Genomic DNA, 19,108 nt, shown 5'->3' on the forward strand with positions numbered 1-19,108 from the left:
GCTGGAAATGAAATGTCTGAGGACAATATGTGGTGTGAGGTGGTTTGATCGAGTAAGTAATAATAGGGTACGAGAGATGTGTGGTAATAAAAACAGTGTGGTTGAGAGAGCAGAAGAGGGTGTTTTAAAATGGTTTGGTCACATGGAGAGAATGAGTGAGGAAAGATTGACAAAGAGAATATATGTGTCAGAGGTGGAGGGAACGAGGAGAAGTGGGAGACCAAATTGGAGGTGGAAAGATGGAGTGAAAAAGATTTTGTGTGATTCGGGGCCTGAACATGCAGGAGGGTGAAAGGCGTGCAAGGAATAGAGTGAATTGGAACGATGTGATATACCGGGGTCGACGTGCTGTCAGTGGATTGAACCAGGGCATGTGAAGCATCTGGGGTAAACCATGGAAAGTTGTGTGGGGCCTGGATGTGGAAAGGGAGCTGTGGTTTAGGTGCATTATTACATGACAGCTAGAGACTGAGTGTGAACGAATGTGGCCTTTGTTGTCTTTTCCTAGAGCTACCTCGCACATATGAGGGGAGAGGGCAATGTTATTTCATGTGTGGTGAGGTGGCGATGGGAATGAATAGAGGCAGACAGTATGAATTGCATACATGCGTATATATGTGTGTGTCTGTGTGGGTATATATATGTATACGTTGAGATGTATAGGTATGTATATTTGCGTGTGTGGACGTATATGTATATACATGTGTATGTGGGTGGGTTGGGCCATTCTTTCGTCTGTTTCCTTGCACTACCTCGCTAACGCGGGAGACAGCGACAAAGCAAGATAAATAAATAAATAAATAAATAAATATGGAGAGAATGAGTGAGGAAAGATTGACCATGAGGATATATGTGTCGGAGGTGGAGGGATCGAGGAGAAGTGGGAGACCAAATTGGAGGTGGAAAGATGGAGTGAAAAAGATTTTGTGTGATCAGGGCCTGAACATGCAGGAGGGTGAAAGGAGGGCAAGGAATAGAGTGAATTGGATCAATGTGGTATACCGGGGTTGACGTGCTGTCAGTGGATTGAATCAGGGCATGTGAAGCGTATGGGGTAAACCATGGAAAGCTGTGTAGGTATGTATATTTGCGTGTGTGGACGTATGTATATACATGTGTATGGGGGTGGGTTGGGCCATTTCTTTCGTCTGTTTCCTTGCGCTACCTCGCAAACGTGGGAGACAGCGGAAAGAAAAAAAAATTTATATATATATATATATATATATATATATATATATATATATATTCACTGAGAACCAATCACTTTCCTCTCTTCCTACACGTACACATGCCTTACATCCTCGATAAAAACTTTTCACTGCTTCTAACAACTTGCCTCCCACACCATATATTCTTAATACCTTCCACAGAGCATCTCTATCAACTCTATCATATGCCTTCTCCAGATCCATAAATGCTACATACAAATCCATTTGCTTTTCTAAGTATTTCTCACATATATTCTTCAAAGCAAACACCTGATCCACACATCCTCTACCACTTCTGAATGTAGGTTTGCGGCAGGGGTGTGTGATGTCTCCATGGTTGTTTAATTTGTTTATGGATGGGGTTGTTAGGGAGGTGAATGCAAGAGTTTTGGAAAGAGGGGCAGGTATGAAGTCTGTTGGGGATGAGAGAGCTTGGGAAGTGAGTCAGTTGTTGTTCGCTGATGATACAGCGCTGGTGGCTGATTCATGTGAGAAACTGCAGAAGCCGGTGACTGAGTTTGGTAAAGTGTGTGAAAGAAGAAAGTTAAGAGTAAATGCGAATAAGAGCAAGGTTATTAGGTACAGTAGGGTTGAGGGTCAAGTCAATTGGGAGGTGAGTTTGAATGGAGAAAAACTGGAGGAAGTGAAGTGTTTTAGATATCTGGGAGTGGATCTGGCAGCGGATGGAACCATGGAAGCGAAAGTGGATCATAGGGTGGGGGAGGGGGCGAAAATTCTGGGAGCCTTGAAGAATGTGTGGAAGTCGAGAACATTATCTCGGAAAGCAAAAATGGGTATGTTTGAAGGAATAGTGGTTCCAACAATGTTGTATGGTTGCGAGGCGTGGGCTATGGATAGAGTTGTGCGCAGGAGGATGGATGTGCTGGAAATGAGATGTTTGAGGACAATGTGTGGTGTGAGGTGGTTTGATCGAGTAAGTAACGTAAGGGTAAGAGAGATGTGTGGAAATAAAAAGAGCGTGGTTGAGAGAGCAGAAGAGGGTGTTTTGAAATGATTGGGCACATGGAGAGAATGAGTGAGGAAAGATTGACCAAAAGGATATATGTGTTGGAGGTGGAGGGAACGAGGAGAAGAGGGAGACCAAATTGGAGGTGGAAAGATGGAGTGAAAAAGATTTTGTGTGATTGGGGCCTGAACATGCAGGAGGATGAAAGGAGGGCAAGGAATAGAGTGAATTGGAGCGATGTGGTATACCGGGGTTGACGTGCTGTCAGTGGATTGAATCAAGGCATGTGAAGCGTCTGGGGTAAACCATGGAAAGCTGTGTAGGTATGTATATTTGCGTGTGTGGACGTATGTATATACATGTGTATGGGGGTGGGTTGGGCCATTTCTTTCGTCTGTTTCCTTGCGCTACCTCGCAAACGCGGGAGACAGCGACAAAGCAAAAAAAAAAAAATATATATATATATATATATATATATATATATATATATATATATATATATATATATATATCTTTTTTTTTCCCATAATATTCGCCATCTCCTGCATTAGCGAGGTAGCGTTAAGAACAGAGGACTGAGCCTTTGAGGGAAATCCTCACTTAGCTCCCTTCTCTGTTCCTTCTTTTGGAAAATCAAAAACGAGAGGGAAGGATTTCCAGCCCCCTGCTCCCTCCCTTTAGTTGCCTTCTACGACACACAGGGAATATGTGGGAAGTATTCTTTCTCCCCTATCCCCAGTGATATACTTATACATATACAGACATATACATATATACACATGTACACATTCACACATGCTGCCCCATCCATTCCCTGATTGCCATTTCCTGCTTTAGCGAGGTAGCACCAGGAACAGATGAAGAAAGGTTGCATTTGCTAACATTAATTCTCTAACTGTGATATGTAACGCACCAGAACCACAAAGTGGCCGAACAGACCTTTCCATGGTTGTTTACCCCAGATGCATCACATGCCCTGGTTTAGTCCATTAACAGCTTGTTGACCTCAGTATACATTATTCCAATTCACGCCTTCCACCCTCTTCCATGTTCAGGCCCTGAGCACTTAAAATCTTTTTCACTCCATTCTCCCATCTCCAATTTGGTCTCCCTGTTCCTATTCCATCTGCTTTTGACACATATATCCTCTTTGTCAACCTTCCCTCACTCATTTCTTCCATATGCCCAAACCATTTCAGCACACCCTTTTCATTACTTACCCAATCAAACCTCCTCACACCACAAATTGTCCTCAAACATTTAATTTCTAACATATCCACCCTCCTCCATATAGCCCTCCAAACCATTTCAGCACACCCTTATTACCACACCTCTCTATTACCTTTCCATTTCTTACTCAATCAATCCTCCTCACACCATAAACTGTTCTCATACATTTAATTTCCAACACATCCACCCTCCTCTATAGCCCATGCCTTGCATCCACACAATATTGTTGGGACTACTATACTTTCAAACATATTCATTTTAGCCCTCCCAGATAAAGTTTTTTTTTACACATCCTTCAGGACTCACAAAACTTTTGTCTGCTTCCCTAAATACCTCCCATTCCTCACCTACTTCCCTTGCTTCATTTACTCTTACCTTTTGCCATTCTAGACTAAGTCTCTTATGGATGTCTTCTCATAAGTCTCTATTCCAAGCTCACTTGCTCTCACCACTCTCTTCTCCTCGACATTGTTTCCTCTTTTTTGAAAACCTCTACATGTCTTATACATCTCCCACCAGATGCCCCTTTCAACACACTTACATCCAAAAGTTTCACTTTTACATGCCTATTAATTAATACATAATCCAATACTGGCTGCTGACCATCTTTCCTACTCACACACATATGCTGTACTTGTGTATTTCCTTTTTAAACCAGATCTTCCCAATCATTAGTCTTTTTTGAGTACACAAGTTTAAAAGCTGTTCGCCATATCCAACCATAATAATGAATGCCCCGTGCCTTCTAATTATATCCCCAATGTTACATTACTCACTTTCACATTCAAATCACCCATCACTAATACCTAGTCTCTTACATATAAACTTCTGACACACTCAGCTGTTCCCAAAACACTTGCTTCTCATGATCTTTCTTCTCACAGCCAGGTCCATGAACAGTAATCATCCATCTGTTGCCGTCCACTTTCATGTTCACCCACAGTCTAAAATTTACTTTCTTACACTCTTTCGCACACTGCCATAACTCCGGCTTCATGAATAGTGCTACTCCTTCCTTAACTCTTGTTGTCTCATAAACCCCTGACATTTCCAAACCATTCTCCCCCTTTACCCTTGAGCCTTGTTTTACATAGAGTCAGAACATTTCCAGGTTTCTTTTCTCAAACATACTATCTCTCCCCTCTTCTCATCTTGGTTACATTCTCACACATTTAAACTCCTCAGCCAGAGATATCAATTCTGTAAATATTCTGTGTAGGTCAAAAGACATGAATCTAGTTACTTGTCCTGTGTATGATTGAAAATGTTCCTAAAAAAGCGAGTATAAATCAGAAAAGCATAATGGAAGTTAAAAGCAAAATGTTATAAATTGAGGATGTATTCCTTTGGTAATTTTCAGTCATCTTAACCTAACTAAAGTAAACATCTAAGAAATAATAACAATAAATCCATCACATGATATGTAACTGAATAAATAATATAGTAATTAAATCAGTGAAAAACCTACATAAATGCCTACATAAATAAATCACTGTATGCTCTTGCATACTGTACTCACCAAAAATAGTGGCACTTAATGTATATCAAGGCCTGTGAGGTGCAGATGTGGGTTGGAGAAGCTAATGAGCCAGTGTGGCAAGGTTTAATGCCTTTGTTTGACATCTGGTCAGTTTCTTGCAAGAATGGCAAGGTTTCTCTGTTTGTTGGAGTTTTCCAGATTTTTGAAGGAAAAGTCCAACACTGGCTGTGTGAAGAAGCAGAAACATGAAAACTATGAATTGTGAATAGAAATGTGTCCATACTTTGTCAGTGGCATCAAGTTGAAAAAGCATAAATAGAACAAACATAAATCACAGAATAGTTGAACTTGAAGACTAGGTTTAAATATTATAAAACTTCAAAACTGAGGACTTGAATGTACCAAAATGTCTTTCAAGTGCATGGTTACTGCCCATTATCTGTGAATTACTTGCCTGAAGGATTCCTCCCTCATCATATTGAACATTAGATACATAATAAACTTTATAATTAAAGTCCAACACCCTTGCTCAGCATTATCTTGTATATACTTCTTTAACAACAAGGTTGGTTCCTGACTACTATACTCTTGGATCTCAAACACCATCAAAGACCCTCGGACTCTACGCAAAATACCCAAAGTGATTGATGATGGGTGTTCCAGAATCAACACAGTCTCTCTCTTCCTGTCAACTGTTGTAAGTAGAACTGGCACGACCATTTCTTATGCCCAGAATGAATTTTGACCTTTTTCATTAAAATCATAGCCACATCCTTGGCCAGAAAAGTCTTCACTCCCGATCCTCTCCCACTGCTGACTCTAACCATAATTAGGCTTTTACACCTCATATGTAGAGAAAATCTAAAAAACATTCAGGGGGAAAACACAGTTTAAAAGAAGTGCTATTCAAGGAACTATCATTCTGCTTAAACTTACAATTAGGTTGCAAATAGAGTATGACATTGGTCAAAAGGCCTCCCAAAAGATCCATTTTCATCAATAGGTTGACTTGCATAATCTAAAAACAATTTCACTAAGTAAGAAGACTCCTTCAGCAAACTGATCTGGAGTGGCCTAAAACCACTCTGAAGACCACTTTAGCTTTACTGCAGATCAATAATACATCGAGATGATTAGAATAAACAACAAAAGGACTTTATGTGCTCCCACTTAAAACCTTATAAATCATGTTATTATTTGCTGCAAGTACTGCCAAATTGTTGATTATCATTCTAAGGATGGAATGAAAGTCAAGGTATCTGATACCAGTGTTGTGGAAACTGTTAACTTGTCCCCAACTGGCTCTAGAGCATATCCTAAGTAGGACTGCAAGCAGAATACTATTGAATATCATGAGAATTATGCTGGCATGACATTGATTGGCACAAACTTTTGATAAAAAGTTCTGCCAAGAATTCTAGTGTCCCAATCTAGCTTTTTTGCCACAAAGTTTAGTGGGTGGAACTTTAGCCAATGATCTTTAAATGCCTTCAGCCTTACTTTGTAACAAATAAAGGCAAAACCCTTACCAGGTTATTATTACTACTACTGTCGTTATTACTATTTTTTCATATCTGATCAACGTTTCTTGCATTTGGGAGGAGGAGCAGATTAAGAAAGCCCACATCCTTTCACATCCATTGTTTAGCTGTCATGTGTTATGCACCAAAATCACAGCTACCTATGCACAAATAGGCCCCACACACCTTTCCATGATTTACTCCATTGCTTCACATGGCCTGGTTCAGCCCACTGAAAGCATGTTGACCTCTATATACATCATTCCAGTTTACTCTATCCTGTGCATGCGTTCACCCTTGTGCATGTTTAGGCCCTGATTGCTTAAAACCTTTTTCACTTCATCCTTCCTTATCCAATTTGGTCTGGCTCTTCTAGTTCCTTCCTACTTCTGAATTATATATCTTTTTGTCAACCGTTCCTCACTCATGTTCTCTTTATGTCTAAACTATTTCAGCCCACCTTCCTTAGCTAGCTCAACCACACTCTTTTCATTACCACATGTCTTCCTTACCCTTTCATTACTTTGTCAAACATTTCATTCAAAACACACGCAACCTTCTCTGCACAGTCTTATTCATAGCCCATGCCTTGCATCCACTAATAAAGTTGGAACTACTATGCCCTCAAACATACTCAGTTTTGCCTTCCTAGATAATATTATCTCTTTCCACACCTCTTCAGTGCTGCCACTATCTTCACCCCCTCCTCCAACCTATGACTAATTTCCCTTCATGGTTCCATTCGCTGCCAAATCCACTCCGAGGTATCTAAAACACTTCACTTATTATCATCATTATTATAATACAGTCCCAGGACCCCTTATCCTGGGACTCCAGCTGCTTCAAGATTGTGCTGCACTCAGTAGCAAGGACAAGGTGCACTCTGTTGAAGTCAAAATTGTTTTGATGAAACTCCTCTCTTTCATCAACTGACATTGAAGCAGCCTTACCACTAGAAAAACTTTACTCACAGTTTAACCTTATGCTGGCAGTATCAGGCAACTCCCGTGTGTGTGTGTGTGTGTGTATTTAATTATTTGTATTGAACAGGGTGGGAATTTTATACTTTTACCGTCCCATCTCTTGATAATTCTGCATCATACGACTTAAAGTTCTGTATGCTGTCTGCATTAATCATGTTTTATTTTATCACAGTCATCCAGCACTCTTTTACTGTAAATAACATACTTATATCCCTTTTAAAAAATGCTAAATTTCATTTTATGTCTTTGTTTGTTCTATTCTACATTTCTTGAAGAACAGTTCACTGTCTGTGTCACTGATCTGTTTCAAAACCTTAAAGGTCATCCCTCACTCTTTTCTCTTCCAAGGTGGGCAAATTAAAGCCCCTAGCCTTTCCCTGTAACTCAGCTGTCTTAATTCTGGTACTATCTAACTAAGCTGTCTTAATTCTGGTACTATCTCCAGTTATTCATTTCCTAAAGATGGTCATCTAAAAAACTGTTTTGTCAAGGTACTAGCAATGCTCTGGCTGTACTAAGGGCAGCAACTTTATATTTTGAGTATCTGAAAACAAAAACTGACCTTAATCATAGAATAATTTTCTTCACTGAAGCAGCCTATAGCAAATCCCTAGTTGGTTGATCTTGAATAGTTCTTTGATCCTGATTAGGAAAAAAAGTCTTTGGGAGGATAACTTGAATCCAACAAAAAATTACCAATGAATGGAGTGTAAAGAGTGTAGAATACAAATCCAGAACAAAAATTCAAAAAGTTGATGTTTGTGCATTAAAGAGGAGCAAATAAGGATATCAAAAAAGGATGAGGAAATCTATGGGAAAGTAGCATACTACTCAGGAAGAAGATAAACAGGTACAGGAAGGAGGAATATTAGAAAAGTAAGCATGTACTAAAAAGTCTGGGAGATTACTTATGCCAATGATTACAATTTGTAGTGGGTGGAAACAGTGCTGGTTTAAAACATATGTTATTCTTTGTTTCAAATTTATGTGTGCTGGAATAAGGTTATCTAACATATTCCCAGCAAAAACTTGGATTTGAAAAAAAGAAAAAGAAGAAACCATGGCTGGTCTAAATAATTGTCACTTACCTGGTATTATCTTCATAGTTGAACTCAAAAGCATGTCCCTGATTGTTGGTGAATAAAATCATGTACATCTTAAAATGATAAGTGCTAACAGTTTTGAAAAAGAAAAAAAAAAATCAGACTATGAACAAATGCCCAGCAAAATTGGCTTTGGCAACTGGTCATTGTATAAATGGCTTCGTGAGAAATAAGTACAACACATGGTGAAAAAGGGGTTTATTTCATTTCAATGGAGATTCTATGAGTGAATTACAGTAACTGTTTCTACCTGTGAAATGTATGCTATATGTTCTATATAAAATGCAAAAGTTTTTTTCTTTTTACTCCATACAACATTCACTTATAAGTAATGCAGAATCACACCAGTTCATACAACAACTGCAAAAAATTCTCACTTGCATACTGCATAAGCACAAGTACTACTGATGATCTAGAAATAAAAACTAAATACAACCATTATTTCCAAAATTAAAATGCTACACTGAAAAACCATCATTGGCATATAAAGTATCGAATTGGTTTTTGCGTAAGTAAAATAAATTAAAAACTGCACATCCAATGCTAAAGCTTAGACATAAGGTACTAGTGCATATCCTGCAGAAATTAATAATAACTTCAGTAGTACTTGCATCTGACACTTGACTCACTTATAATACGTTTTATGTGACAGAATCAGCCATTATAGGCCAAATTAACGGTCTTGTTAAGGCATGTTAACTATTCACAAAATTTCAAAAATTACCCTTATTGAAGTGCCGTTTAAGGCTTGTAACAGCTGACCTCTTCACAATCTTTACTATTCTAAAGTAACAGACTACTCCAGAAACAAAACAACATTCCTCATTGGAACAGATGAACCCTTTCAAATAATTGGACTGAACATTCTTGTACAAAATTCATTTACAATTTATGGACAACAAAGCAACCTTTTAAATGCTTGTCATAATATTTTACCATTTAACAACTTAAGTCTTGAATATTCATTATATGGTCAGAGGCAGTAATGTTTGTGGAGTCGTCCAAGGGTCCCCAGGCTGGCGGAAGGCACCTGTATTCGAGACTCCTGCGTCACAGGACAATGAACTTAATGCACATGCAGCCTTACTCAAGGAACCATCTTAGCAATGGAAGGCCCAGTTATTTCAGCAAAGAACTACACATTCTCTCACTCTATAACAGTTTCTCTAAATACCAACCTCGTTGCCACAACTGATCATTTCTTAGTTCCTGTTTTTATGATAAACATGGGACAAATCCAGAATGACAAATTTTGATCATGATTATACTAAATAATACCATAAACTCTGTTGATAAACAGAGTTCATCTAAGTCTTAACTTGGTGGAATTTTTAGCATCAGCAGTAGCTTGAAGGATTATCTATGAAACTGGTCAAATGATGAATTATCCATCTGATCAAAAGTTCCTTTACCTAGGTCTTCCACTATTCATATATCAATCCATTCCATTTCTAAAACACCAATTTTATCCTTGACTTAGTTCTGTTTGATAAACACATAACTTTATCGCATAAAGTGAACACTGCCTTCATCTGAAACATACTGTATTGCCATGCCAAGTTATTACAGAAAACCACTGTTTTTGCATTCAACATTCTTAAACTTAGTACATCTTATAAAACAGCTTCCTTTTTTGATAAGAATCCTACTGAAAAATTTCCAGTGCAGATGAATTGCATTACAATTAAACTTTATGCTTTACTGAGGGGGTGCCATGGTACAGGGATAACACACACTCTGCACTCACTTAATATGCATATTCAATCCAATAGCCAGGCAAAGTCGGCATAACATCAGTCAATACGGTATGCACACAGCCAATCACTTTGTCATATAATCACCCTAAAGTAAGTAAACCCTTCTTACCTGGGGGTCCCACTATATGAAAGTGGGGGACTGTAAAAAGGATGTTAGTTTTTAACTTAGTACTTCAAAGGGTACATCGACTCTTAAAGCCAAATCCTCTTCACAGGTCATAAATACCTGAAAGCCAAACCAGTTTCATATGTAAACTACCAATTGAAATTTTTCTTTATCCATATTACAGTACTCCTGCAGAGCAGAAGTTTGACCTACTTCAAATTTTCCTACCAATCAATACCGTATTTGCACAAAATAACCATCTGGTTCTTAAAATAATATACTTTACAATGTATATCATGATCACATAAATTCTATCATTCCTTAAAACTACAAAACACCTGGCAAAACAAAATATCACCTCCAAATATGTGTTCTTCATAAGGTTTTTAGTATGTATTCTGATGTATGAAGAATATAAGCCACAATCATATTCAATAAAAAATCAAGAATTACCTATCAGGTCGAAGAAGACTCTGGTAAAATTAAAAGTAAATTACTATTAGTAATGACTTATAACTGTTTCCTTATACGGTAATTTATTTCCTTATATACATAAACCAAGATAGCTTTTTATTACAATTTTTTTCAAGGTAGGAGGTTAGTTTACACAATATTTTTACATGTGGCTTCAATCAAGGAAGATTACCTTCATTTGAGGTTCACCACAAGCTTTGATCAGGTTTTACTTACAATTATAATGAGGTTAACAATAAAACTTTGCCTGAGACAGGTATATCTGGCCACAAATGCAGTGGTCGATATCAACTTTTCTTGAATTCAATATTTATAAATTGGACCGAAAACTGAAATTCACAAGACTGGAGACTAATGGCTTCAAGATACTTGAATCTCATTAATTAAATATGAATTTGTCTTTTGGTATATAACTATGTTTCTATTAATTATTTTTCATCCTTTATTTAACAGAAATAACTTTATAAATATTCATAATTAATCTTTGTCAGAGATCTGAACTGTGAAAAAATATCTAATCTGGTGTTTACTATAACAAGAACAAAATGAGTGTCAGTTTGTTATAATAAAAATGATCATATTTAATCTATACCCTTAAAGGAGGAGAGTAAGAGTTGTGACGGTATTCCCTGGCAAAAGAAGAAACTTGGCTGAGTGCATCTGGACAATGATATGGGATCCTTTCAGTTCATAGATACATTGGCAGAGTCTACCTACACTGTATGATAAATAGTGAACAATGATTTATCTTAATTCAATTATATCTTTTGTACCTCTTCTCTTCAATGGAAGGAAATCAAGACTAATGAGCTTATGACATTTACCAACCACTCCATAATATCCTGGAATTGTACCTCATAAGAAGATATACAGTAAATTTATCTTTACAAAGATGTTATTCATTCTTTTGGCAATTCTACTGACCTAGGAAACTATCCAAAGAGACAGAATGAATACTGCACTATTCAGCTCCAAAGTAAAACTTTAACATTCTGTCATACACAGTGTTCCAAGTAGAGGCTTAACCTATTTAGCACAAGTGCACACATCAGACAACTACCAATAGCTGCCAATACTGAAGCAAATGTCACAAGTGCCCAACAGTATATAAACACACAATGGCAGTGTTTTGGTTTTGTTTTCTTGTCTTGTACCTTACACTCTATGTAAGGATGAATACAACAGATTTTCCATCTATGAAATGGAAAGAATGAAAACTACTTCACATTAAGTTCACTATGAAATTGCACCTTCATATTACATGATACAAATACCCATGTCTTTTTTGACAGTATCACTAAACCATCCTTACAAAATCTAAACTGAACATCAACAATAACTAAATTTGATGTCAAGAATATAAAATAATTGCATGTGTAATCATCCATATGAATTACTGCATGGTACGATTTGGCACAGTACAGCAGGACATCTAAGTATGCAATGCCACCTGTGGCTAACCTCTAAATACATCTTCACATTAATACCTACATATTTCAGGACCTGTTCACATAATGTTGATTATCCACTGTAAAATAGACCTCATATTTATTCTTATTTCTATGTATATATAAGAATAAACCAAGATATAAGAATAAACATCTAACGTGAGAGAATAATGTATTATAATGAACATGATACTGAATTATCTAAGTACTGATGTATTTGTCAAGAACAGTGCCTGGGCAGTGAGCAAGCAAAAACTGACTGAGAATTCACTTTCCTTTAGTCTAGCAATCAGGTACAGTTGGCATCGAGATAATGAAATAAGGCTAACTTTCATATTAAACCCTTGTGCACAGTGTCCAACCTCATACATTCTTTTTCTTTTCCAATCCTGGCATGCACACATGTCACCATACCCAAGGGATTAAACAGGGTGGCAAAAACGATCCTTGCTGCCAGTAACACGATAAAGACAAGTTCATCTCAAGCACCAATGTATACAGACCTCTCTTTTGTGACCAGATTTACCCATCACGATACTGCCTCATAAGTACTCACTGCTGATTTGTAACAATATGCATGCCATGTTTAAGAGATTATGCATATGTAGCCTGCAAATATTTGCAAACTCACAAAACCTGTGTACCCAACACTATCCTAAACCTTACAATCATATCCCTCTATAGATACATGCAAGAAACCTGAAATTTTTTCTTTTTAAATTTTCTTAACTTTTTTTTTTTAAATTTTACACATCTAATTAAAATTAAACTACTCATTTGTGGTTCATTTCAACATTATAATATTGAATTCATAGTAAATTCCATGAATTAAGTACTCCCCATAATACACGTTAACTGAAGTTCTATTAGAATAAGAAAAATCTGACACCTATGAGCTGACTTTGTTAGGTGCTAATATTCCATAAAAATAATTGTTTTCATCCCTCAAGCAATGATTAATGGAGCTTGTCTTTTCTATTCAGTACCATCCTATTGAAACTTGAAATAATGAATACATGATACCACAAGGAGAGGCCATAGATAGATTTCAGGAATGTTGATTCCCACTCTTAATCACCCTAGGACCTTAAATATTGGTTAACCAATGGTATACTATTTTTCATATTTTTCCAATCTGAAGGGTAAGTGGGTAAGTGAGGCATCATCACCCCAGAGTAACTGAGGCGAGATTGCAGCCACTTTCTTTCTTCCTTGGCACTATGCACAACTGCCATTTGTTTCAAGCCACCTTTGGTATAGTCTATCACATGTTATCACTGAGATGCACTTGGTAAGTTTGGATACCTCTTGCCAAGTTGGCTAATGAGGAGGTGTTTGCTTATAAACTCTGGTGGGAATTGTCAGGTATGATTCTATCCACTTGTTGTCAAAGTTATTTGCAAGTGATTCCCACCTTTTGAAATATGAATTGTAATGTAATTATTGTATAAAATGTGTTAAATAAGTTTTCTTTATCAACAACACTGTACATGAGATCGTTCAATAGTAAGTAACGAATGAGCAGCACAAAACACCGTGCTCACGACTAGGCAGTCTGATATTATAAAAGTAGCGGCGAACAAACCTCAATGGGTGATGAGTGACAAGAGTAGCTCAATGTTGCACCATTCACATATGGTTCATCAACCACCAATATTAAGCTATTAGCTTTGTAATACTCTATTAATGTGAAGGAAATATTCTTATCTAAAAACTGTTCAATACAGTTACTTTTAGATGAAGTTAAACTGGAGGCTCATCAATCTTGTGAGAGTTTTGTCAGCCGCTGAACGTGAAAGACTGGTGTGGGTTGGGCTATAAATAAGCCCGATGATCACAACACACGCGGACGGGAGTGGGAAGGCCAGCCCGGGGCTCGGTGACTTGCTTAAGAAATAATTCATAAAAAAATAAAAAAGAAAGTTACAATCACCATCGATGTTTAAGCATATGTGCTTAGTATCAAAGTGAGCTGACCACTTTTCCAAACTCCACACACACTCACATAGATCTTGATGACCACTAGAGGGCTTCATTTTCTATGGTTTAACACCCACAATTTCACTGTTAACATGAAATCACGTATCCAGCAATTCATTGTGATAAATATTAAACTTATCCTGCAATCAGTAATGACTATCAGTAACACTGCCTGCAGTCAGCAATGACCATCAGAAACACTTATTCCTGCGTCTTCATTCGATCCAGCTCATCTTGATTTTGAGCATGAGTATTTGATTTCAGGTCAGGCATTAGATGAATAATGGCACATTTCCTATGATGGGCAAACAAATATTTGAAGTCTTGTCTTAAGCCTATTCCCAGGATCACTGGAAAGACCTGAATATACGCAAAATTTTTACAAAAATAATGAAATTAAGTTCTGGACCAAACTTAACATAGATGACATTCAACACTAAACAAATAATAAGCTAAGATAACTAAAACCAACCATCAAGAATTAAAAAGGCCCCTAAGAAAGTCTGCCAGCCTGTTGGATGCTCTGCGCAGGCCATCCAAGCATCCTTCCCCCTCTGGTGTGCCTCCGCGATGAGAACACCATGCAGGACACCCTCCGTGATTCATCAGAGCAACATCTTGAGCTGGAGGGCCGCACAGAGCGAAGTCATTATGCCCTGAGGTGGTGACACACAAGAGAGATGCGCCGAGCCCTGAGTTACCCACTGAGTCAAAACCCAGTGGTGGAGTGTTGGTATTGGTGGTTGTAGTGGTGATAGTGGCAGAAGCTCTACCACTGCTATTGATACTGCTGCTGCTACTACTACTGCTGCCTCTAGTGGAATAATGGTGGAGGTGGAGGGGAGATGGGGACCTGGGGTTGTGATGATGATGGTAGTGGAGGTGATGCTGATGGTGGTTATGAGCAAGAAGATGATGGCTGTTGCTGTGATTGGCCACCATCTGGTTATTGTGGTGGTAGTGATGATAAGGGGGCTGAGGGTACTGATGTCCAAGATGGTGATGAGGTTCTGTAGCCCCACAAACATCACTACCCTGGGCAAGAACTCCACTCCTGCCCCCACTGCTCACACTCCCAGGATCAAGACTCCCACATCTTCCGTCCCTAATGTTCAGCGAATGCTAGCAGCGACGGTTTCTCCAGTAGCTCATGTAATCCTGAAATACAGTATCAGTGAACTGAAACAGGCAAAAACGGGTTCTGAGTTCAAGAGATACATATCTGAACCTAAACAAGGTAACCTAACAACTTTAGTATTCATAACACAATAAATCCGGGGTTTGATATGACAAAACATCATCAAGAAAATTTGAAACATAATCAAGTATAGAGACCTCCTTAACTACTGACAACCATAGATCAGTACTTAACTATTAGGAGACAGTAAATGGAGTTCTGCCATTCTGCTAAAGCTCACCAAAAGATAGCAATAGTCTAACTCAAACCCTCCTACGTTTACAACCAACAATTAGAATTTGTAGCAGCAAAGCAAATTCTGGTCAAAATAACTGCAAAGCTGTTATTTGTAGAGTCTGGCACACCTTCATATAAAGAAAGCGCAATGATATGAATTCTCCTACAGATATATCTTAAGATATATTTCCTACATATATCCCCTATATATCCCTGGGGATAGGGGAGAAAGAATACTTCCCACGTATTCCCTGCGTGTCGTAGAAGGTGACTAAAAGGGAAGGGAGCGGGGGGCTGGAAATCCTTCCCTCTCTCTCTCTTTTTTTTTTTTTCCAAAAGAAGGAACAGAGAAGGGGGCCACGTGAGGATATTCTCTCAAAGGCCCAGTCCTCTGTTCTTAATGCTACCTCGCTAATGCGGGAAATGGCGAATAGTATAAAAGAAAAGAAAGATATTTCCTACAGAAATATCTTAAGCAAAACCATCCCCAATAACTTCTCAAATCAACTTTTCCTCCTCTCTTATGACCTGATACTACACAAGTACTTCTTTACATCTCTTCTATGAAGTTATTTCATCCTATGATCTATTCATTTACATTTATCTATCATACATTGTCGCTGTCTCCTGCGTTAGCGAGGTAGCGCAAGGAAACAGAGGAAAGAATGGCCCAACCTACCTACATACACATGTATATACATACACGTCCACACACACACATATACATACCTATACATCTCTACATATACATATATATATACACACAGACATATACATATATACACATGTACATAATTCATACTGTCTGCCTTTATTCATTCCCATCGCCACCCCGCCACACATGAAATGACAACCCCCTCCCCCTGCATGTGCACGAGGCAGCACTAGGAAAAGAAAACAAAGGCCACATTCATTCACACTCAGTCTCTAGCTGTCATGTATAATGCACCGAAACCACAGCTCCCTTTCCACATTCAAGCCCCACAACACTTTCCATGGTTTACCCCAGATGTTTCACATGCCCTGGTTCAATCCATTGACAGCACATCGACCTCGGTACACCACATCGTTCCAATTCACTCTATTCCTTGCACGCCTTTCACCCTCCTGCATGTTCAGGCTCCAACTGCTCAAAATCTTTTTCACTCCATCTTTCCACCTCCAATTTGGTCTCCCACTTCTCTATGACCTATTGCTGCTTATTCTTTGTATCTTTATATGAATGTTTCACTCTCAACATTGTCAATTTGACTTTAAAATCTCAAGTCCATTATCAAGTCTCACCTTTTTCTTCTCTCTTCCAATGAAGACAAATTTATAGCCTTTGACTTTTCTCTGTAACTTATTTCTCATATTTTCAGGTATCATCTTTGTTATCCTCCTTTGTTCTTTCTCTATTAGACCCTTTAGATTTTCAAAGTCTGGAAACCAAACTTGTGACACATATTCTAATTAGGTCAGTTGTCAATCATCACTAATGCACTGAAGATTCCTTATTCAAATATTACAAGCAACTTTAACCAAAAGATAATGTGCATTCTTTAAAATTCTCCTAACATACTATTCTGGCATCATGTTGAGTGGTATGTAAATCCCTAAGTCCCTTTAACAAAAAGGGTTCAAAATGCTTCTTCCTTCAAAAACTGCAGTCATAAACAGGCCTTGTTTCACTCTGTTCCAACTAAATTACTTTACACTTCCTTAGGTTGAACTTCAACCACATATGTGACTAACTCGGAAGCTTGTTTACATTCCTTTAGAAGCTGATGAAATCATCATTTCTTTCCTGTTTCATGACTTCAGCATCATCGGCACACATATATTCAAGTATGAATCCTGTCCTGGTAAGCCAATAACATAAATGAAAAATAACAATGACTCCTATGACTAAGCCCTAAAGCATGATAAATGTTACCTCAATACATTTAGGATTCATGTCCTCTGTTCCCTTTCACTAAGTTTTCAGTCCACTGAAAAAAGCCAATGCTCCATTGTGCCTACTGGAAAATCTATCTTATTTTCCATCCTCCAGTAAAGGTTATGTGGAATCTGGTAGTCTAAGATTTGTGGCACACTCTACTCACCTAACTCTTTTGTGTAAAACAATGCTCACTTTATCATATAGGTAAAAAAAATTTGTGACGCACCCTCCTTTCCCTAATACTATGTTTTCCCTGATTTGTTAATTTCTTCTTTACAAGTAATCATCTATTTGCTTTCTGATTATCTATTCTGTGTTTTACAGGCTGCACTGGTGTGTAGTTCAGAACTATTTCACACTGTTCGTCATGAAAAATTAGCACGATATCTGCTTCCTTCCATTACCATGGCACTAAGCCATCTTGCAATGATTCTTATAATTAAATTACATGCAATATATAACAAGTGTTTCTACACACTCAAGTAAATGCTGAGAAACATCATCAGTTCCACTCAACTTATATGAATCAAAATCTTTCAATACCCTACTTTTGTCCTTTCTAACAATTTCAATGCTTTCCATGGTCTCCTTTCTTTTTTTTCATGGAAGCTTCCCATTTCCTGCATGAGTGAATTAGCATCAAGAACAGATGACTGAGCCTTGGAGGGAAAATTCCTTATTTGGCTCCTTGCTCTGTTCCTTCTTTATCAAAGTAATACAGGAAGGGAGGATTTCCAGCCACCTGCTCCTGCTCCTCTTAAGTCACCTTCTATGACATGCAAGGAATATATGGGCAGTATTCTTTCTTCCCTACTTCTATCCCTCCTTATGTAGGCTGGGGTGAGAATGTCATCCACTATGAATGCACTTTGAAAGTTATCACTCTGTTGCATATTTCCTCATCCTCTTCACCTTAGTTCAATCTAATCAGCTGCTCTTTAAATGGCAGTTTACAAAATAAAAATTTATGTAATAGTTGAGTATTTTCACTTGAGTTTCAAAGTTTCTGAACTCCATCTCTCTTACCTTATTAAATGCACTTGTTCCTCATTCTTTAACAATTAAATCACTTGCTTTACTTTAATCATACATATTGATTATATCACTGAAGAAATCAAGCAGATTCGTCAGACATGAACGATTTTGTCAAAAACCATGCTGAGAGTCATTTATTGCAGTGGTCTTCTAAATGGTTGTGACAATCTTATCCCGAATAATGGTTTCCATAAGTTTACCAACTACAGATGTTAACTGATTGAATGATAGTTTCTGGACAGTGATTTATTACCTTTCTTGAAAATGGATGTTGCATTAGCAAGTTTTCATTCCTTTGGAACTTTCCCTGTAGCAATCAAGGATTTAACCATCTAATTTTTCACTTCTTTCATTTTCCTCTGATAAAACTTATCTGGGTCGGCTGTTATATCTATCTTCATTTCATTCAGTGCTGATACTATATCTTCAACACTTATATCAAAGTGTCACAAAATGTTTCCCTCAACATGTTTTCTTCCCTT

The 19,108-nt window shown here is 37.8% G+C and overlaps 1 protein-coding gene across 7 annotated transcripts in view; it reads right to left on the bottom strand.

Moving 5' to 3' along the window:
* Positions 1-8,674: 8,674 nt before the first annotated feature.
* The window catches only part of LOC139745739 (nuclear protein AMMECR1), a 113,024-nt gene continuing 102,590 nt past the window's right edge, over positions 8,675-19,108 (bottom strand). For all 7 annotated transcript variants that reach the window (XM_071656254.1, XM_071656253.1, XM_071656260.1 and 4 more), the window contains one exon: positions 8,675-15,414. In XM_071656254.1, the coding sequence (XP_071512355.1) occupies positions 15,379-15,414 (36 nt within the window). In that variant the 3' untranslated portion in view covers positions 8,675-15,378. The remainder of the gene's footprint in view (positions 15,415-19,108) is intronic.

Source organism: Panulirus ornatus, chromosome 62 (assembly GCF_036320965.1).
Source record: "Panulirus ornatus isolate Po-2019 chromosome 62, ASM3632096v1, whole genome shotgun sequence".
Taxonomy (NCBI): domain Eukaryota; kingdom Metazoa; phylum Arthropoda; class Malacostraca; order Decapoda; family Palinuridae; genus Panulirus; species Panulirus ornatus.